This window comes from Pocillopora damicornis, chromosome 12 (assembly GCF_964200805.1).
Source record: "Pocillopora damicornis chromosome 12, jaPocDami1.2, whole genome shotgun sequence".
Taxonomy (NCBI): Eukaryota; Metazoa; Cnidaria; class Anthozoa; order Scleractinia; family Pocilloporidae; genus Pocillopora; species Pocillopora damicornis.
The window spans coordinates 3,026,792-3,049,073 of NC_142681.1; the positions used below are offsets into that span (position 1 = coordinate 3,026,792).

Sequence of the window (22,282 nt, forward strand, 5' to 3'; positions counted from 1 at the left end):
GAGAAGTTCTGTCTTGGTCACTCATGGCAGTTAAAGAGTTAAGTAATGGGCTCCTGATGCTGGTCACTTTTAAGGTTTGAAGGATTACATCATCATTTTGGTGCTTAAACGAGCTGTGTCGCGTTATAATCCGTTGTCTCTGACTTTCTTGACAAGCACCAGTCTGAACCAAGGAAGGAAGCGTGGTATTCTCAACTGTTATTAATTAGTTAATGTTGAGTTTCAGCACACTTTACTTATCGAAGAGAATTTACTAAATGTTATGAACGTTGCTTCCCGGGGGGGGGGGGGAGTGGCAGGGTCGTCCTGTTATTAAACTATGGACTGGAAGAATTTTTATGTCAGGCTGGTATTTTACAGGCTGTGGTGTTGCCCTGTTTGCCAACACTGTTAGTGTCAGCTTGCGCGGAAGTCAAGAACAACTTGAAAAGCGCTAAAACAGGAAGGTAATCTGAGTTGAGACGGATACATCCCGTGAGGTAGAAAAAATCGAAACATTATATTATGGATTCAAATCGATTCCACTTTGAGCTTTTATCTTGGAGTAAAGAGAGAGGTATTTGTCATCGATAATATAATGTTATTGGCAATAGGCGCGAAGTGATTGGCTGACAGAAGATCGTGACAGGAAGTTCATTTGACACACCCTCTGAGCTAAGTCAATCAACCTACGTAATTTATACAGTTATTTCCGCATAAAAGATTCCGTCTTAAACGTTACAATACAAATAGTTCTGCGCTGTTTTGAAAAAGGAACTGAAAAATGAATTCTCTCAACTCAACCCTCGCCAATGAAGACAACTCAACCACAATTGAAGAAATCGAGAAGATGTCCCCTTTAATGATGAACATATTCTATTGTCTGTATGCCACAATCTTTACACTGGCTTTTGTGGGAAACATTTTTGCGCTCATAACATGCTACAAGACTTACAAAGTGACGACCTCCGTGTTATTGTGCTTCATTGCAAGTTTAGCTTTGGCCGACTTAATGTTTACGTTATTATCCATTTTTGATTTGATCGCCTTCATTGGTCATGGTGACTGGTTCGGCGGAGATCCAGTGTGCAAGATTCAGAGTTTTCTCATCGAGTCCTGCTATACTGTCTCTATTCTAACCTTAGTAGCAATCAGCTACGAACGTCTGAAAGCTGTTTCTTCGCCCGTCTTGGCCCGTGCGCAGTCGACTGATAACCGTTCACTAATTCTCAAGATTATTTGGGTGATTGGAATTGTGTCCTGTACTCCTTTGCTGTACGCGTATTCCGTGAAAAGAGATGAAAAAAGTGGCCCGTCGATATGCCTCAACGATTACATGGGAGATGATGGAAGACAAATTTACTACGCAATCCAAGCTGTGCTTCTGTTTCTGTTACCTCTGGGATTTATGATCTGGGCGCATTTCAGAATTTTTCAGCATCTCTCGAACCATGCGAGGACAAGAGTCAGTCTTCGAACGGATTCCAGAGATAGACTTCAACAGAAGAAAGTCACTAAAATGTTGGCCATAGTAACTCTTGTATTTTTCATCTGCTATGGGCCATTCATGATAATACGCACTCTAAGGTACTTTTACGTGTATAACGGAGATGCTGTGTGGCGGCTAAGTCAAATAATGATTTTTGGACAGGCTGCAGTGAATCCCATCATCTACTGTTTTTGCAGCAAGCAGTTTCGCTTCTCCTACAAAGACTTAATTCACTGCCGCGGCTTCCGGAAAACTGATACACGAAAACCAAGGTCATCTTCAACGAAATCAACCTCAAGTGTTCGATCACAGAAAATTTCTGGAATGAACGAATTTAGTGTAGGGCAGGTTAATCATGTTTAGAGCCCAAAACACTGATTAAAATTTAGACTTTGAAATTGTATGCTTGGTTCGAACCTCCTTCGAAAAACAATTTTAGCAAGTCAGATTGCAAAGAAATCCTACACGAAAGTTCGGCTTCCTAGGTAATATCAACAGAACTATTCAGTTAACCTTGAGAAAACACGCAATAAACTTCTGCTTCATCACTGATAAGTTTTTTTGAAGCACGTAATGAAATTATGATAATTGCTTCCGTCACGCCAATTCATGCGACAGTGATATCTCTTAAGTGATGAAATTTTATGCGACGAAGTTAAATAATAGGTTAATAGGACAGTAAACATCTGTGTGAAATGATAAGAAAAAGACGTACAGGGATCAGCGAAGGAGAGAGGAGTTTGACATAGACTATATACGATACGCTCCTCAAGTTCAAGCAAATTCTGCGAAAGGTTTAAAACGTCACGAACATGTTGGCCCTTTGATGTAATACCCTGTCACCTATGACCGTCTCTGACAGACCGAGAAAAATTGTGCGACAACGCGCACGTATTACCAAGAACTGTTCCAACATTTATGATATCGACTGTGGTCAGTTAAGTGTGTCAAAAATTTAAAATTTCTTTTGAGTGAGCACTTAACAGATTTTGATTCATTAACATTTTTTTAGGAGACGGAGTCAACAATATTTTTTTCCCTTTACACCAGTGTTTCTTTCTTGAGGATAAAACGAGTGGGTTACAAACAAATACAAGATGCAGGGGGTATAAGATTTTAGAAAAAAAAAAAAAGTATTGTAATGAGGACTTATTGTTTTGGATAGCTTAAATATTGTTCCTGCATCAATATCAGTCCACTTCAAAGGAAACACCGAAGGGTCGATAAATAATAATAAAAGCTTCTTTTGTTGACGAGAATGTCACATATGTTGTTCCTTGAAAGCTTAGGTTCACTTTTATAAACAAACTTTTCACTGGATTAAAAGTGTTTTAGCATTTCTGATAAAAATCCAATGCTATCCGGTTCATTTGCAATCGATCAAGGCAAGGAATAGACTCTACAGACTATCCAATTACGACAGATCGGCGTTAAATCGATTTGATTTTTCTATTATCAGGGCTGTATCTCGGCCCGAACCGTGACTCTGATTGAAAAGGAATATTTTTAAAACCTAATAAGGCGATATTGCTTCGAAACTCTTCGCTGCAGCGCATCGCTTCAAAGCGATAACAATAACAATTGGATCAGATTTAAAGCAATAGAGAAATTGAATAGATAAACGGATGGATAGGTAAAAGACGACAAAAAAGAAAGGATTGATACAACAAACAAGATGACATCAATTTGGACTAAATCCTGCATTTAATTGAGAACGTACGGGATCGAATTTGGCGCAGAATCGATGTTAAGTTTCTTTGGTTAGGAACAAGGTCAAAAAAGATTGATAAAAAGCTACATACCTCCCCACTAAGGATACGTATTGTTTGAAATCATATCGTAAGATGATGAAATTTTGTACTTAAAAAAAGCCGACTTATCAAAACACAAGAAAGCTGTAATTTGATTTAACTTGTGACATCAGGTATCTATTTTGGAATTTTTATCTTTGTAATTATAAGGATTCAGTATTGCTCGTGTGACTGAAACTGAGCTTTCAGTTTTGATTTGCTGCTATTCTTGGCAAGTCAGCCCTAAAATTATCAGCACAGAATGTTGTTTCAATTACATATAATATCACGTGAAATATCAAGTTGTGTCAAATGCTATAGATAGCAGAAGATACTTCCGGAAGTGCCATACGAGCTGACGAAATGTCTAGATTTATAAATATATCTCACTGAAACGAGGGGAACGAATTGAACTGTAGGAAGTCAAATAAGCAATCTTTTTCATCAACGATCTTAAAATGGCTTCAGCGCAATATTTTCACCTTTCCTTCCGCATACAAAATTAATTCCAACAAAAAGATAACAGAGGGGAAGAATAGTATGTTACCTACATTCTGTAAGTAACATGCGGGAAACAGACTCCACGTTGTTGGAAAATGACACGTAAAGTCTGAAGTCCTACAGATCCGATTTACCAACTGCTACGGAGAAAAAGTTTCTTGGGATGCTCTACGGATTACTTGTTTCCCTGATAAAAAAGTAATAAAGAGTGGGTAAATAACAAAAGGAATGCTATGATTATTTTTCTGAATGAGCGTGACTCAAAGTACGTTTTTATTGACTAAGTTTAGATATGTTATAATTTCCAACGACTTTTATGTCTATACTTGCGTATAGACATAAAATTGCGTACTCTAGAATTATTAGTTTCTTTAGGTTTTGAGTTTAGTACGCGAACATTTGTAAGTTTGAATTAAGATGGAGAATTCTCACGTCTCTTTAAACACGCTTGCTAGCCTTCGAAAGAATTCAAAGGAGTGTTTTCTTTTCCATCTTCAATTCTCAATCGTGTTTTACCCAACTTACCTTGAACTCTCCGTCGGCATTGAAATCGATTATCGATTCAGAAGATGACTCCAGGCTTGTCCAGTCCCTCTCATCCACATCACAAGGTTTGAAAGATTCATCCGACGTTGTTAGATAAGTTGCTTGCTCAGAAGTCTCTGAATGATGATAAAAAAACAAAACAAAAAAAAACGAAAAAAACAAAACGAAATAAATAACAAAACAATAGGACATTAAATAGAGTCAAATTTACACGCATTGGCAATTTTTCATCATAAGTTTTCCTTCACAAGTTTTCCTTTCTGACTCTAAGATTGGTCTTCAAAGCTCGTCCAGCGTCTCAACCAATCAGTTGCAAAACAAGAACCAGTTGCGACTTAGTTGCTTGTGTTTTCCCACGCTTCCAGCGGCGTACTTGTTTTCAAGCTAATTGGCTCTCTTGACATATTCATCCTCTCTAGGATGATAGGCCGTTTTATTTACTCTGGTTTTGATTTCATAACACTCCGTCGAGAAAAGGAAACTTCTATGCCCGCAAGTTACTTTAGACATGTCGTGTCGTTGACAACATATTTCATCCTGTTCACAATGATGTGCATATACGACCATAAGTTGTGTGTTATCAGACATGAGGATATTACTTACATATCTTTGACACTTTTCTTTGTAATGAGCATTTTTAACTGAAAATTTGCCTGCTAACTAACTAAGGAATGGGAGCGAACTCGTACCTGTCACATGTCTGGATTATTCCTTGCCCAGTCGCGATCCGCCTATTCGCGTATTTTAGAGTGAGAGAAGACTGGAATCGATCACTCCAAGGAAAGCAAGAACCAAAGGAAGCGCGCCTCTCCTATAACACCTCGTGAGCCTAAATTTCATCTTTACTGAGTCATCTAGGGTGCACATAACGCGAGTATGTCCCTTGATGGCAGATTAAATTCCTATTTGCCTAACTGAACTTCGATGCTACAAAAGTCGCATAATTTTACCTTCTAATAAGATTCTTTTCATGAGCTAATACCTTGGCTTTTCGTGTTATTTTTCTCTTTACCTTTTCCGGTCTGTAGCAAGTTGTTTTGATTCACTCGAGTCGTATCAAGGCTTGCTGACACCAGTGACGTTTCCTCGAAGGCACGCGCGGCACACGAGTTCGGAGAGGGCCGGGGTGAGGGTGAAATTTCTGGGCTGTGCTGGTAAAGATTTAGAAGTTTGAGAGGAGTGGCTGAACTGAGGCGACTGTTGGGGGCTAAACATGTAAAGAAAAAAATATATGTATCCTTAATGCTTTTAATAAGTAAAATGAGCTTCATACTTCAAGGACTCGTGTAGCTGTCTTCACTTGAAAAAGAATTCATATTAGTCAAAGCACAGTAAATCGTCTTTCGATCAGAGTCTGATTCATCATCGATAACACCACAGAGTGTCTTACAATCCTCGTATCGGATAACAAAAGTTCGTAAGAAGAAATTTCATTTTCAGAGAGGTAAGGAGGCTAGTCAGATCATGATCACAATATGCAGCTTGATGATTTATCACCTTTTAAAATATGTTACAAGATCCCCGCAGTTTTTCTCGTTTTAATGTAACTTGACTTCCAAGTTTTCCGTTCCACGAGAATAATTTCGATAGCGAAGGGCTGCTATGATGGGTTCTGAGGGGTGCCCAGCACAAAAGAGATGCCATTTTTTAACAAGAAGTATATGGGGTACCCTTTCAGCCAAAATGTTCTACATTAAAGAGTAAAAGTTTGCGACCCAAGGCGAAGCATACCCTCACAACATTTTATCGACAATCTTATACTCTCAGATGTTTACCTCCTGTTGTTGTACTGAGTTTCCTGTTCGACTGTGCTATCCTGGCGTCTGTTACACGACCTGTTCGTTTTCTTCTTCTCTCCGTCAACACTTCTCGAAGTTGAATTGAGATTTAAAAACAAACTTTATAGCTATTTATGATAATCAATTCACTGAGTCTTTCCACTTTTTGTGAACGCACTAAGGTATCATCGATGTTGATTCCAGTTTTTCCGGCCCGAGCATTTAAAGTTAGACACTCAAGTCTCTTAGACTCTCAGAACACGGCGCTTTTGATTAGTATAAGCCTCAATTGACAATTACTGGTTCCTGAGATGAGCTGGCATCTACAGTTACATTAATTCAATTTTGGGTAATTCATGGGCACTTGCCATTTGCTAGAAAAGACCGGCTAGACTCTTTTTAAAGGAAGTTTTGCCGCTAATTAGCGCGGCTTGGCCGGATCAGTCACTTCCTAGATTGCATTCATTAGCTTGAAGGAATTTTATCCAAACGTAAGGAAAACTCTATTAAAGAAACCGGTGTGGCCAAGGCAGTCTGGCTTTTGGTGGTGCACGGTGAAACGTCACCCAACACGTACCTGCTTGTTTAAAACACAGTGGAAGATAAAAATGAGAAATCCTTGCAGCGAGTTTAAGACAGCAAAGATGTAGTTGAATACGATCTCATCGGTGACCATGGTTAAAACAGCAAAAGACCAGGACAATCCAAGAACAGGGAAAAGGACAAATGAGGCCTTGAGCCCACGTTGGAATCTTCTTGTCAGCGGTTCTTTTCTAAGCCGATGGCTTGAAAGCATGCTATAGATAACTAAAGTAAAGACCACGATATTCACCTGAGAAGAAAAAAATAGTAAAATTTTGTCACCGGCTTACTGGAATGAAATGATAGAGGTTGTCAACTTCCGGTTAACTGATTCGTGGATGCCATGTTTCTTACATAATTTTAATTTTGTCGGTCTTAATGATATAGTTTCCCACATGTTCATTGTCGTTATCGACCCTTTGGCCTTTAAGAGTGATTAGCATCCAGTTTCTCCTCACAATATCACGCCCGAAGTACGCATTAAGGTCACAAGAAAAGAGGAGGAAGTGATCAAAAACTAAAGTGGCTCTTAATTGCTAAAAACAAATTCTCCTTTCTCGTTTCTTTAACACAAGAGGTAATGAAAACTTACGCAAACAATAAGAAGCGCAGGAGCTGCAAAAGCCCATATCATATGATTTCGCATGGACAACCAACAGGACTGCCTATCAGCATAACCTCGACCCTGAGTAACAATCAAGGTAAGTGATACAACGAGAGCAGGAAGACCTGAAACAATTCACAATGATCAGTTTAACTTACTTAAATTACAAAAATTTCTATTTCTTACGTTGTAGATTCGTACGAGTGACGGCTATTCACAAACTCTGCCAAGTAGCGTGATTATTGTGCATGAAACTATGATAGACGATTCAGTAAGGGAACATCCTAAGCTTAACCCTTTAACCGCTGACTAGCATTTAATCTCTCTCTACAATATCACCCCTAAATCACACGGTAAAGACAGGAGAATAAAGGAAATTATCCCGACTGAAAAAGCTCTTGATTGTTAAATAAATTCTCCTTGTCAGCACTTTAGGAAATGTATAGAACACAGTATGGAGAAAAAAAAGATTTTTTTGGGCTAGTGCAGGTGTTATTTGTTGCATGATCCGTATGGTTTCAAGGACTTACAGAAGTACACCTGAACTACAACATACTATAACAAATCAGACCTAAATTCCTTACCCCACCCAACAGCGTAAAACACTTGAACATTGGCGTAAACAGTCGTTCCAATAATCTTAACAAGGGAGAAATACAGTAGAACCCCCTCTGACAACATCCAACAGAATATGGAGAGAAAAGAGAAGTGGAGAAGGGCAGCCATGACTTTACATCCGGTCTAGAGAGTTAGGAAAACAAATCAGTAAATAAAAGAGAAATGCTGCAACTGAAAACCATCTTCTACAAATAATATTTATGGTGTTAATCAGGATTTGGTTCTTGTTTTTAATGTACTTTTCTTAACTTAAATTTTTTATGATTCAAACGTGGCACTGTAAGGATTTCTTGGCTGCTATTTATTTAATAAATAATCATATTCATGAAAGTTAGTCATGCAATCCTAACCTCAAACTGCCCAAACCTCAGGAATTTTAAAAATGACAGGGAGATAAAACTCCCGATCGAAGAATTACCCCAAGCCTGACTTTTTTTATATAATTTAAGTACTTCATAACTGTATCAATGGTTTGTTCTAAGTGACAGACACTAACCTTGCTTTCCAAATCAATAATCTCCATGGTAACCACTAATACGTCTGTCACTGCTATGGCAACACAGAGATTTACGAGAACTGTTGTTCTTGGGGAACGCATGTTCTTCCAGAAACAAACCATAATCAACAATGTGATCAGGATCCCAGCGAGAGACAGCAGACAACCGACTATGGATATCCATGAGAGAGCGGCGCGGTGCCTGATATCTTCTTTCTGCAACGAAGATAATTTATGTGCGTTACTACACAAACGTGGGGTTTAGAGGACTAACTATTTGCCAACTTATTTTTTTGCGTTATTGTGAACCAAGACGGCTAATGCTCCGCCAACTTAACCGAACAAGTTTGGTAAATAAAGGATTTATTACGTGGCAAGAATATTGCACCAGGGAATTACCAATTAAATTCACGAAACTTGTCGTGTTTTTCTTTATTTGATGACGAGGTTGCCACCCTTTTGTGGCAAACTGCGGGTAAACGTTTTGCATGTAGCAATCTTACTTTCCCAGAAGTTAGGAAGGATGTGAACTGCCTGCGGAATGAAAGTGGCTATTGGTGCGTTAGCGGATTCAACCATGCAATATTTCTCGTTTCTGGCTGTCAACTCCACTACGCGCAGTTCCAAAACGGGCCAAACGAGTACTACGATAATATTTGCCTCGTAAGTCCATTAATCGCAGCTTTGCGCAGCATGATTTTGCCTTGAGAACCTTTTCCATGGGAAGGAGATGTCTGCCACCACGCTTTTAAATCGTAGGAATGGTTGATGGATTTCAAATCAACCATGTTCGTTTCTAATGCAATGCAATAACATCGAAAGCCTGGTAACCTTAACTTTTACCCAAGCCAGTTTCGACTTCGCGGTTGGGTACCCCAACATCTAAGCCGCAGACTAGAACACGTTGGCGATTTGGGTCATAAATTAGGATCAGATGTTACCTTGTAATCATTTATTTCCATCAGTATTCCAAAGACGGTCATGTGATCACACGCACAGCTTGTAGTTGTTCTGTTTGTGTGCGAGGAGACAACATTGCATCCGTCTGTTGACCAAGCTGTGTCATTTTTTGTTCTTAAGTTCAGAAATACACAAGCTCTCTTGGCTCCGGCAAGAGCCACCTATATAAATAGAAAAATGAATTATTTTTGAACATGATTTAGTAGAAACTAACCGATGGAATACCATCAATAAAGTTGACAACAATTAATGGGTTACCTTGTTCGTCTCAAGTGCCAATTTAAAGGGCGGTTGAATGACATCAGGTGGGCTTGGCCTGACTGTTACTGACGCCAACTGTGAATTGATGAGCCAATCAGATCCACTGGAGTAGGAAATGTTTAGAGCCTCGGAGCTAGTGAGAATTTGACCCAGAGAAGAGAAAAACACGCTCACCACAGTCACTGAGGAGTTGCTTTGGCTGAAAAGCGTCGGTGGAAGAGCAAGTGAGCTTTGACCCTGAGTTATTTGAATGCCTTTCGCGGAGGTCTGCAGGCGATAAAGGAAAATAGAAAACTGTAGATGTCTCCCACTATTTCCTATAAAATTGTTTCCATTCAAGTTGACACAAATTTGACGTCATGCTTGCATGCAGTTTTTGAGTGCTAGAAAATGCTTATCACTAGAAAATGTAAAAACCTCTTCTCATAATTTCTTCGAGGAGAAGATTTTCCGCAGCCTTATACATTTGCTCAAATTTATATTTTGGGGATAAGGATAAATTTCGAGTGCATTCTTTGAATTAAATTAAAATATTGCCTTTTACCAACTTCACTTACAGAACTGTTAACCGAAACTTTGACTGCAATCAAAACAACGTTAGCAGCTTCTATGTGGATATCAATTGTCTTGTTAATGGAATGATGGCCATACTCATCAATAGCTGAGATCATTTGGTACGCTAGGTCACTGGTGGTCTGAGGAAAAAGAGAGAAGATGAAGGAATTATTGATCATTTTTGACGAGTTAGAAACATCCAATCTGTATTTAGCTGGCAAACAAAAACAATCACAGCAGCAGCAGCACGTACAAAAACAAAACAACAAAAGTGACAACAACAAAATACTTCCACGAATATGCACCCATTCGAGAACAGGCTTGGTTTATCTATATTGATAAAACTAGGGGTTGGGATCTAGCTGCCTGAGATAACCTTGTTGAGCTGCAAAGACAGGTATCCAGCATTAACATATGTTGATATAATTTGTGCTTAGAACACAGACAAGAATATTAAACACTAAAACTACATTAACAACCAAGAGCTGAAAGTTTCATAGATACGTAGGAACTTAATAGTTTTGTTACCAGCGTGTGACAAAGGAGAAATATTCAATCACCAAGGCCGAAAAGAAAAAATTATAAAATTTGCTATAAAATATAATTTATTAAAGGGAACTGCGGAAGAGGAAAATGTAAGAGGAAGATCATGGGGCTTGTCGCAATAACCTCGAGATTGGTACACACTTTGTCAATACCTTAAGCGCACTCTTCCATGCTGGCAAATTGGAAAGTTTCAGTAAGTTGCTGGAAGTCTTTACTAAGTTGCTGATGTCGTGGTTATTGCTCAGAGGCTTCTCTCGTTGTCCAGCATTGTACCTTATCATTCTTGTTAGTGCATCAACAGAAGTTGCCAGATCTTTCACGTACATCGAGCGCGGTTTCTCCTCCAGACTTGGGGCCGCGTAAGGTTTACTGGCGTTTAGAAGATCCTCGAGCATATTGCTTAAAGTTCTACTAACTGTGTAACCCTCTGTCAGTGCTATTACCTACAGGATTATGGGAAAAAAGAACAGCCTCTGAGTGGAGTAGTAGTCACTGTCTTTTAAATGAGACACTCACGAAACGCAATATACTATCATGGGAAGGAAGGTGTTAACGGAGATCAGAGGCATGGATGAAGTAAAACAGGCTCAAAATATTTCGGAAAAGATCAAAAAAAGAAAAGAAATCTTCTTGCTCTGAAAACTCAATGTTCTGAAAAGAAAGTTCCTGGGTAACAAACATTCCGAAATTGTTTTACATTATGATCGATGCTCGGGCCTCCTTACCTCCTCATGTATTTCTCTTACTTGAAGCGACGTGCAGTCTGAAAGGTCGACTTCTCCCCACTCTGCGGATTTTGGGCCGGTCTTAATGCAGCTTCTCCTTGCTTGTCCTGGGTAGTAATAACGTAATCATTAGACACTCAGAAAATATGTAAAAACAGATACGTAGCTACATTAAGTCTCAAAAGTCAGTAAAATTATTTTTACCAATAGCATAAGGACACTGCTGCTCGTCAATCATCCCGGCCAACGTCACCGACCACGTGACTCCATGGGATTCTTCACTTGCACAAATAGCTTCATATCCTACGCAGGAAACAGTTTTATCACCGTACAGTGTAATGAACGAACTTCAACAAATGGCACAGCTCAGAAACCTCCTTAACGTACCTTTACGTAGTATTACTAGTTTGGCTAAGGGACTGGAACCTACTCCATCATTATTTCGCACAAGGCATCTGTAAAATGACACGTGACTGTCCTTTCTGTTTGGCAGAGTTCCTTTTAGATTAAGTGACAGGGAGTCGTTTTTGTCGCTCAAGAGTTTCTCTGGATTGTCTCCCGCCTTTTCGTACCAAGTGACGTGTAGCTGTGATATGTTACCACGCAACAGATGACAATGAAAAGAGACGCTGTCCGCTGAAACGAAACAAATACGTCGTATAAAGCACTTTTACATGACGCCACGTTCGCAGCAGACCTGCTGGTGTACAAAAGTAATCACGACCCACTTAAAATCGGTTATTTTTTATACTGAAGTCTCAATCTTTTAATTACAAACACCATCATTTCTCCCTAGAAACATATAGGTTGACGAGAACAGTGAATCAAATTTTAAATTAAGAGCAACGTCGAATTCGTCTGAACAAACAGAACAATACAGATTGGTTGTCAAGTATGGAGAATTCTATTACCATCAGGAATATGGACTACTCAGACGTTTACGTGTCACCATGATGACGTACCTTCAAACAAAGTTTTTACAATGGGACTGATATGTACCCTTGGAGGCTCTGATACACTCACAGCTATCGTTTCTTCAAGAATTATTTTCGAGTTGCTATAGACATAAAAGACGAAGAAATGATAGGTAAGTATCATAAGTGGCTTGGAAAAATCAAGTGACTCTTGGAAGCTTTCAGGGTTCAAGATGGAGCCAAAAAACCGTCATAAGGAAATGCTTTTAGCCTTTCCTGCCTTTGAAACGTTATTTTTCCCCTTGCTTTTGCCAACAGTTGAGGTTCCGGCTGTTTTTATATTGGATGATAGTATAAGAATATCATGAATTGGATATTATTTGGTATAAGGCATCGCTTGCGCGCTTCGCGCATTAAAACTCCGCTATTACACTCATAGCATGAAAAAAAGTGCGATGAATGGAATCCTAGACTGATTTTGGCATCATTAAAAACTGGTTCTTTCCGGCACCTTTTTATTTTTCACTACTCGATGACAGCTTTACTTCAATTAAGAGAAGAGTCGATTGTACCTGACTTTGCATGTGTAGTTCCCTGAATCAGTCTTCTTGGTAAATCTTATGGTCAATACAGAAGACATGCTGTTAACGTCAAACTTCATGCGGTAAGAAGCCTGCAGGGTCACAGAGTCTTTGGTCCAAGAAAAAGAAACAGCTGTGAGGTTGACTGAAAAGCAGTAGATTATCAATGTCCTATTAGCTGGACCTGTGAAGTTGCTGGTCATAGTCACTTTGGTAATATCTGCTAATTTAAACAAACAAATTAAAAAAAATCAATCAAACGAAATACAAATGCAATCAGTAACTGAATAAATGATGGAATTAATGATTAATAAGCTAGACTCAGATAACACTGAGTTATTTTGAGTCGTGATCGATACACTGGAATATAAATGGTTATCACTGAATTCAACATCACAATGCATGTTCACCACATATAACGTTTACGTCCCACGACGTCCTGAGATTTCAGCTGAGTATGTCTCAGAAATCTGGAGGGCTCAAATCCAGAGTAAATATTCGTTGACAGACCATTGAAGTCGTAACTAGTCATAAATTGCTTCTCCGTTGAAGTACAAAACGATAGCAATAAAAGCCCTCTTCTTTTTAGCAATTAAATTGCGAGCTTGAGATTTCTATCACTTGGTAGTTGAGGATGGCTAGGCCTGAACACAAACATAAATCTTGAAATAGATAAAAGTTTTGCCATTCGACTGCGTGTCGTAAGCTAAGTGATCACGACGACCAATAGGAATAACGGTAACGTCCAATGAAGATGGCGTGGGTTTTAAAGGGAACTCAGAGCGTTGTTAAGAAACTCGAATGCAGTTAAGGAGTACATTTGGTAATCAACCAATAATAGTTTTGCGACCTGTGTCTTCCCTTCCCTCAGCGATATTTGCATGAACTTTAATCTGGGGGGGGGGGGGGAGTCTAGATGAACCGTTTACTCGAAAACTTTATTTACAAATAGAAAATGGCCATACCAGGAGACCGTATTTTAACGACACTGCTGTATCTGCTCCGTAGACCATTATACGCGATGGATACTTTAAACTCGTACTCTGTTTTGTACTTAAACTGTCTCCTTAAGACCATTTTCCTAGATGGATACTTGTATTTTGTTACCGTCCAAACAGCTGAACCCTGCTGTCTATATCGCACGCGTAACTCACGTGGTAATGCTTCATTACACAGGTAAGCCCACCACGATATGACTACAGACGTGATGTTGATGAAGGTGACGTTGAATTTTTTTGGTGGATCGGGTTCTATACAAGTAAGAGAAAGAAAAGGTGGAAGAAAGCGGTCAAAATTTGGAGAACTACCGAACAGATTAAGGTTATCTCTAGAAAACGTTGGATCAAAGTCAGTATCCGAGAAACTTTGCACCTACCCCTCCCCTAACCAAACATTTATCTCGTTATCAACTCTCTGTTGTTGAGTTGGGGAAGAAGAAGGTGGGCAATTGCTCAGCAACTAACAATGACCTAAAACATTTTGAAATGGTGTTCAGAGCCACCTCATTTTTCTTTGTAATTTCAAGGCGGCTATGACCTTCACCTTCGTCCAGTAGTCTCCTTGAAACTAACTAGAAAAGTGAGCTTTGACGATGTTAAACATTACTCAAGTGTTTTTTTAATTTTTAAGATGATAATATAATAAAATTTTCAGGAAAAGCTTTAGCATTTCACTGCCTCTTTCTTCTAACCTTTATAACCCCCAAGATCTCCCAAGATCAACCGGTGATCCTCTCCCGTAACTGTTTCACATTTCCTTGTAAATCAGTCAAGATAATATGGTATTGTACCAAGAGAACACCAGCTAACTGATAATTGAGTCTGTCTCTTCGATCTTATAAATTGTTTGCAGGAGAATTTACATGTCAATCCCTTCTGGAAGTTAGCAAGTGATGCAAATGGGTTCAAAAGCATGGAACAATCGAAGCCACACTCACCACTGATTGCCAACTTAACAGATACTGATCCATTGCTTCCCAATCTGTTGTGTGGCTCAAAAGAGTAGGAACCAGTGTTGAAACAGTTCATGCTCTTTAAACGAAGAATAATTTGCCATTTTATTCCGTTGATCCGGTGCTGTGAATTTATGAATACATTGTGTTGAGAGGGAAACTTTAAGATAAATCTAGTAGGCGCCGGTTCGGCTTTAACAACGCATGTTAAGGTCACTGGTGCCCCTCTGTGTAAAACTATCCTCTCTGAGTTCTGGACAGCCGTATCATTGACAAAGAACTGGATCTCACTTGGCTTAACTCAAGAAGAAAAAGAAAAAAGTAAAAAAACAAATATTAGTTACCTTATAACTTACATAACTCAAGCATCCTAACTGATAAAAGAAACATTACATTTCCCGCCCCACCCCCTTAGTAGCAGAAAAAATATTTTCTGAACTTACTGTTTGTCCAAAAAGTAATGAGAGATGCTGGGCTACTTCCGATGACGTTCTTGGCGAAGATTCTCACGTTAAATTTTTCACCTTTAGAGACATTTACAAGATCAAATACTCCGTGATCAAAGTAACCAGCAAATGTCCAATTCTTCGACAAGTTCTTCTTGTATTCCACCACAAAGTATGACTTGGGAAGACATTCATACCCAGGTTCCTCCGTCCATCTAATCCGCTTTGAATATCTGTCTATCATCACTTTTGAAGGTGGTCGAGGTACATCTGTCAAACAGAGACAAAACGAAAATAATAAAATTTGCAACTGGAAGATAGAATCCTATTTCCCATCCTGTCAATCGTTTTCATCTTCTCGATCTGCATTTTCCCTTATCATCGCCCCGATCTCCACATTTATCGTCTCCATCCAGCCCCTTGGTTTACGTCTCGATCTCAGTCCTCATCGCCTCTATTGTAGTCTTCATTTTTCCAATCCTTGCCATCGTGGCCTCGAACTTTTGTCGTTGTCGTCTCAATTTTCATCGTCATCATTTCGAAATTTGTCATTGTCGTCCGCTCAATCTTCTCCATTAACTTCTCGACTTTGGTTGTCACATCTCAATTTTCGTCGCCATCGTTTCGATTCTCTTCGTTGTCGTCTCAATCTGTGTCACCAACGCCTCGAATTTGTCGTCATCTTCTAACCCTTCGCCTTCACTGTTTCCAACTTAATCGTGGTCATCTCAATCTTCTTCGTTATCCTCTCGATATTTCAGTTGTCGTTAAGTTCGTTATCGCTTCGTTGTAAGTTATTTCATCAGTCGTTCCAGTGAAATCGATTGTCGTCCCCCTCTCACATGAGGTCTTGATTGCACAAAGCTACGCAAATGGACTTTACTTTACAAAGTGTCCTTTCCGTAATCTTTTCGATGAAAAGAAATAACAAAAACCAACAGTGTAAAAAATTTTTTTCCTCAAAAACCATACACAGCGCTCTGTGTTATCGATGTGATACCACAAAAAACGGTAAGCAACCACTTAAACTTTCATCTTGAACTATCTTAAATTAATAAGTGAGTGTTTCTCCACACATTTTCACTACAAACAATTGGAACAGCATCTCTTCTTTGTAATCGCTATTTAACTGAGCCAACTGTCCTCCTTCGAAAAAAGAATTGAAGACCAACCCTGTCGCAAATAATCTCCCCTTTTTGATTCTTTTTATACTTACCTAATATGGAAAGGGTAAGTTGCCGCTGGACACTGCCAAATTGGTTTGCCGTCACGCAAGTATAATTTCCCGTCAGCTGACAGTTAATGCCTGTGACTTCTAACACACTCACATTTTTGTCCCCTCTCATTTCATTATATATGGTATAGTGATTGTCTTGTTGGATTGGATTATTATTTCTGTACCAGGTTATGTTAGAGGCTTTGTGGACGGTGCAAACTAGGGACGTTGAGCCATATAAAGTGGTAGAGAAATGGAGTTCCCGTGGAATAATAGTTGGAGAGCCTGAAATGAAATTTTCGACGATTGAGTAAACAGGTCACGTTTTCAGGAGTTAAACTATCTTACTTACAGACCCGCTGTCTCGTGAGTCATCACTAGGGCTGCCTGAATGATGAATAAACCATTCATATGTCAAAGAAAGGCCGTCGGTAAGAAAGCTCGTTAAACCACGAGAATCATAGAAGTATTGTTTTTCTTCCTGAAATCCTAGCTATTTGAGCCTATCTTCAGCGAAAGAGCATTTACTTTTTCTTATTCGGTTATTCTCACACTTACTGAAAGTTTCCACGGAAATATCATCCACAAAAATTCCTCCGCTGCCATTAATTTCACCTCGTAATATGACCTAGACGCCAGAAGAAAAATCATTTCACGAATCACCGCCTCTTTGATCACTAAAAATGAACAAAAAACAAGAAAAAAGAAACAAAAGCAAAACACAAGAAAATATTCGCTTGACTAACCCGGAAAGAACTTATGACAGGGACTTTGACTCGTAAATATGTCCATCGCCGATTCTGCCGTTGTTTCACGGCAAATAATTCTTTATCTTCAGCGGATGTCTGTAGGATGACATACAATGTTTTGCTCGTCCATCCCTCCATGTAATACCACATCGATATCGACACCTTGTTCCAAAGGACACTCGATTTTGAAAATATTGGACTGATGACTTCACTGTTAACTCTACCTTCATTAGAAACTAGGCCAAGGAATTCCCGCGAGCCTGGTGAAGAAATGTTTGAGAGCATGTTTAGTTTGAGGTTCGATTGAACGATAATCGGTAGGGATGGGCTCCTTCCCCCTTCCCCACTTTTTCCTTACGCGTACGTACTCAGTACTCAGTACAAATTCACTCTCCTAAGACTTCCGCTTCTTGAAAAATCCAAGATGGCGGCTAACTTTGAATGAAGAAATTTTGCGAAACGTCGTCCCCATTTTACCCGGGGAAGACTGTCCCAACGCTGATAGCGCTAATCCACGATGACATGTACAACTTGATTCTCATTGCTATTGCATGTCTCGCAAATCCCTGAAGTATTAGATCTAATGTGATTGGGTTTTTATTTGTTGTGCACGAGCAATAGCCTCTCTAAATTACTTTATCACTTGATCAAAAACTCACAGCAACTAACGCACGGTAAATACGTTCTACAAAGCCTGACTTTACAGTGTAAGATGACAGAGTACTTCAGTTCTTTCAAAAGCTGAGACCAAATATGATACCTGTGCAAGAGTTCCCCGTATGATCATGACGTAAAGAACCATATTCATTGTAAATCCTCCAAAAGTTAATATTGTGGGACAAATTTTGCCATTGACAAGAAGCATTGTCAAAACTGCAATAAAAACCAGCGGGTTTCATGCAGGTGAAGTTGCTTGAATTGCTGCTAACATATTCACACCACTGGTCTGATGGACAGGGAGCTGAGAGGCAGCGCGTTGTGAGAGGAGATGAAAGTTCTGGCAAAATATGGGCAATACAGCTGTCAAACCTCACAGAAAGATTGTTAGTTAGTAAAACAATTTTACTTAATACAATTAGTTTTCACTCAAATGGTCACCATTACAATGAGGATTCGATCCTGGCTGCTCCTTTGATGATTGAAATCACGTTTCAGCGAGAGGCAAACAACTTACTCTTCTTATACACGTCTCCTACTTCCTCAATGCGCAATGCGCGCGTCCAGAAGGCGAGGTCGCTCATTCGTAGAGTAGAAAATCCTCCCTGTCCTTGGATTCCTCCTACAGATAACTTAGTTGAGTTTCCAAAGGGACTGGCATCCTCTCGAATCAGCGCTGAAGAAGGGGAAGACACACGTACTTGGTGACCATTTTCATAATAACGCAATTCTGTACGAAAAAGAACATGATCACAATATCAAGATAAACAGAAGGGAAGATGGAAAAGAAATCAATGCTACTCCAGACGTTACCTACTTTAAACCCTTCGCTTCAAAAGTTATTGTGGGAACATTCTCAGTACGGGATTGGCTAAAAAAATTATAATGACCAATCACGAGCGACCAATCACGACCGACTTACGCCACTTGAGCCTTACAGCCAGTAACATCACGGCAAAACTGACCAATCAGTTTATACAAATCGGACTAAGAACATTCGAGTGAAAACAACTATTCATATGACTCTGATGATGACTTCCGCTCAGGTTGTTGAAACGTCAGACACCACTACCGACAACAGTCCTTCTCAGGACTACACTCACCCGGACGATCTATTACAAATGATAGCGTGTCACGACAAAAATTCTTTTATTCCCACAAATCACCTTTAGAACTTAGTCCTCCGTTATTTTGTTTAAGTAGCTTCAAATTGGCCGATTTGCTCGGCCTACACAAAACATAGCTACATACGATTATCGTCTATCATTTGTGACAACTCTGTTAGTCAAACCTTCACCTACTTCGGTGATTCCATGTAATTGTCAGATGAAACCACCCCATGGGAAAACAGTGTCTTTCAATATTCCAAGTATTGGAGCCCACTTTCAAACTTATAAGAATGTTTCTGTAATCTTTAACATAAACAGACAGAATCGTGTTGTCGTTGTTGATAAGTGTTATCACTTGCCGCCCATTAGTAAACTGAAGCCAGAACGACACGGAAATCCCTTCTTGACACTTGCTTAGGTCTTCGAGGCAACTGTTGTTAACTTGGCCTAAGAAAAAAGAAATGTTAAGAATAAGCAAGTTGCGCACAGGAGGTTCTAGAAGAAAGAATCAAAGATCAATAGATACATTAACCAATCAGTCAGTAATAAATACTACAGATAACTGTTCAGCTTCCTACCAAGGTCAACCCAGCCACCTCCTGCCTGCATTAGATCGAGAACATTTCCCATCCGTATATCTCTAACCACTTTAGCAGCACCTGAGGTTTTAAATCCAAGAAACTAAGCAACATGTTAATCAAATTCATGGTTACATCTATGGCCGCCATATCTGAGATAATCGATATGATAACTCTTTTGCTTGCCTAAGTATCTTTTTTTTCATGGAGAAACATAACGTTTTGTTGCTACAATCATGACAACAAAGATGGGGCAGTGCACTCTGTGGAGTGATTTTCAATAGATAGGTGAAAGTAATCTGGGTTTTGCGTCACTTTAATCTGTAACTGTTTTAAGAAATCTAGCATCACTCTCTCAACCAATTAGATGCAAAACAAAAGTCGTTCGTGACTGAAGTCCCTTGCACTCTCCCGCGTTTCAGGAACATCGAATGCTTGCTTTTAATTTTGAATCGGTTGCTTGAAATATTCTCCATTTTTCTGATTGGGTTTTGTAATTAGTTTGGTTCTGGTTCTGGGAAACTCAATCGAAATGTCCTCGATTAATGTCTCTGATTCTGATCGGCTCAAGGACAAACATTAAGTCTTATTTCAGTACTTACCTTTCATACCGGGGTGTAGTCGATTAAAAGGCCAGTAGAAGACAGTGGAATACTTTAGCGCTGTAGGTTAAAAATATGGATTATTGAATTATTTACCTCAGGTTTTTTTATTTTTGTTTATTCACAAGAGCACTAAATATTCTGATGAATCCACCCGAAACGTATGTTAGAAGGGAAAGCAAGTGTTTACTTTCACTGCTTTAATTTAGCAAAATTGATTGAGATATATAACAGCGCTAGATGAGCACACTATCTTGCAATCTTACAAACTTTTAACTTGGGAACGTATTTTTTTAAAATCAAAGACAAATACCAGTACGAGAGGAATTATAATCCTAACCACAGCAAGACATGAACAATTTCAGACTACTAAGGGCGTGTCTTCCTTACCTTGCACTTTCCATCATGTTGACTGCAATTTTGGGGGTCTTTTCAACCCATTCAAAATTTATAAAAAACGCACTGCGATAAGGTGAAACAGTGAAGACACAGACAGCCCAGCCGACTTTTAGCAGGACATGCCTGGTGTGACTTTTAGTATTATACTCTTAGCGTGACTTTGAGCAATACCAAACAAGCGTGACTTTTAACATTAAATACCTGGCGTGATTTTGGGCGTTACGTACTTGGCGTGAATTCAAGCATTACTTACCTGGTGTTACTTCCAACTCACAAAAATGACCAGTGTATCCATCTCCGTCGCAAGAGCACTTATTATTTATACATTTTGCACCCTTAAGGCAATCTCTTGCCTCGCGGCACATTGTTATCTCCTGGCAATCAGGTCCAGAAAATCCCTCACGACATTGACAGAAAAAAGCACCGTCCACGTAAGGATCTCTTTGGCACACACCGTCATTCAAACAATAACCAATGGCGTGACATGGAGCTTTCCTTTCACAGAAACCTCCCACAAAGCGACCATCACTCGCTGAGTACTGGTTACACCTGCAAAAACTCGTGTTCGTCTTCCAGTCCACCTCACAAGTGCCATTGTTTTGGCAAGCGAAGTTTTTATTGCATTGTTGTTTATATTCACAGATTGGGCCGGTATACCCGTAAGCGCAAAGACAACTTTTATTTAAGCAACTTCCTCCATTTTGACATTGCTCGTGAGATGAACATACCCCCCAAGTTCTTGACGATGGAGAATTTGCTTTGCCTGGAAAAGGTAAGGAAACAGGGGTGAATCTTGCAGTTTTATGACTCGGCCCTTTATTTCACGTCGGATGAACTTGGACTCGGCTATTGCTGAGTCAGTCAGTCTGCGTGCTGGCTATCCAGCGAGCCATCCAGCCCGCCAGTCAATCAGCAAGTTACTCTGTCAATTTTCCAGTCAGTCAGTTTGTCAGTGTGAGCTAGAAAGTCAGTCAGATGGTCAGTTTTGTCAATTCATACCAACTTACAATACCATGTAATCACGTAATCAGTAACCCTTGTGATTGTCGTGATGATACTAACCACTTCGGGCGAGAACCGCAAATAAAGTAAACCAAAGGCTACGATAGACGTTTTGCGTCATGAATGTTCTGCAAGAAAATTATAACATAGCTGAATTATGCGTAGGGAGCGACTGACTTAGATACAGTTGCATATTTAGGTAGATGTTCACGATTTAAGGTTTCATGGAGCTAAAGAGCAGGCTGATCACTCGGTGGGTCGAAAGCGATTGTTTGATCAACCAATCTTTCATCGAGGCAAATTTCAAACGATTCTGCTTTAGTGAGATAGGAGTGTGGATCAGGATGTGAAGATGTTACATTTGAAATACATCCAATTGATGCCCTCTTATCAACAGTAACGAATGCATAATGAATAAGGTTCATATCATTGGTTCTATTTTATAACTGAACCAGTTTTTTCATTGTTCCAAGAAGGTTTTTGCTTTGCTTTAAACACTGTTATTACCCAGCTGCTTGGACTGAATCATCGACCGCTAACTCCTAAAAAAAGAAATAAAATTGATTCAAGTCACGATTTGTCTTACCTTGAAGGATAAGTGATTACGAAAATAAAAGCTCTTACCTTTATGCGTAGGGTTTATGCGCA

At 39.4% G+C, this 22,282-nt stretch overlaps 2 protein-coding genes across 4 annotated transcripts; one reads left to right on the top strand and one right to left on the bottom strand.

The window, feature by feature from the left end:
- Nucleotides 1-349: 349 nt before the first annotated feature.
- On the top strand, nucleotides 350-2,727 carry LOC113685193 (growth hormone secretagogue receptor type 1). The gene has a single exon (XM_027202681.2). It carries the CDS (start codon nucleotides 764-766, stop codon nucleotides 1,829-1,831), a length of 1,068 nt encoding a protein of 355 aa, XP_027058482.2. The 5' UTR covers nucleotides 350-763; the 3' UTR covers nucleotides 1,832-2,727.
- Nucleotides 2,728-3,153: 426 nt separating this feature from the next.
- Nucleotides 3,154-22,253, bottom strand: LOC113685459 (uncharacterized). Of its 3 annotated transcripts, none has more exons than XM_089190037.1 (31): nucleotides 22,142-22,253; nucleotides 21,695-21,762; nucleotides 20,886-21,395; nucleotides 20,234-20,293; nucleotides 19,632-19,712; nucleotides 19,246-19,500; nucleotides 18,462-18,674; nucleotides 18,048-18,284; nucleotides 17,285-17,547; nucleotides 17,097-17,166; nucleotides 16,539-16,823; nucleotides 15,320-15,592; nucleotides 14,862-15,176; nucleotides 13,891-14,175; nucleotides 12,917-13,145; nucleotides 12,393-12,487; nucleotides 11,818-12,066; nucleotides 11,635-11,733; nucleotides 11,431-11,537; nucleotides 10,858-11,148; nucleotides 10,162-10,299; nucleotides 9,602-9,871; nucleotides 9,325-9,504; nucleotides 8,384-8,599; nucleotides 7,854-8,010; nucleotides 7,258-7,394; nucleotides 6,661-6,915; nucleotides 6,081-6,180; nucleotides 5,318-5,512; nucleotides 4,285-4,421; nucleotides 3,154-3,946 (listed from the first exon to the last, which is right to left on the bottom strand). In XM_089190037.1, the coding sequence occupies exons 2-31, from the start codon at nucleotides 21,753-21,755 to the stop codon at nucleotides 3,935-3,937; spliced, it is 5,775 nt and encodes a 1,924-aa protein (XP_089046163.1). In that variant the 5' UTR covers nucleotides 21,756-21,762; nucleotides 22,142-22,253; the 3' UTR covers nucleotides 3,154-3,934. The 3 variants fall into 3 exon arrangements, with proteins under 3 accessions (XP_089046163.1, XP_089046161.1, XP_089046162.1); XM_089190035.1 differs by having other exon boundaries at nucleotides 12,917-13,148; nucleotides 22,142-22,252; XM_089190036.1 differs by lacking the exon at nucleotides 22,142-22,253 and having other exon boundaries at nucleotides 12,917-13,148; nucleotides 21,695-21,872.
- Between the last annotated feature and the right edge of the window lie 29 nt (nucleotides 22,254-22,282).

Bases quoted from the DNA above. Each gene is read 5' to 3' on its own strand.
- LOC113685193 (XM_027202681.2), top strand. From the start codon at position 764: ATGAATTCTCTCAACTCAACCCTCGCCAATGAAGACAACTCAACCACA.
- LOC113685459 (XM_089190035.1), bottom strand. From the start codon at position 21,755: ATGACGCAAAACGTCTATCGTAGCCTTTGGTTTACTTTATTTGCGGTT. The intron at 19,713-20,233 runs GTAAGTACTGAA...TTAAAACCTCAG, and splicing joins ACTACACCCCGGTATGAAAG to GTGCTGCTAAAGTGGTTAGA. The intron at 19,501-19,631 runs GTAGGAAGCTGA...CTTTTTTCTTAG, and splicing joins AGGTGGCTGGGTTGACCTTG to GCCAAGTTAACAACAGTTGC.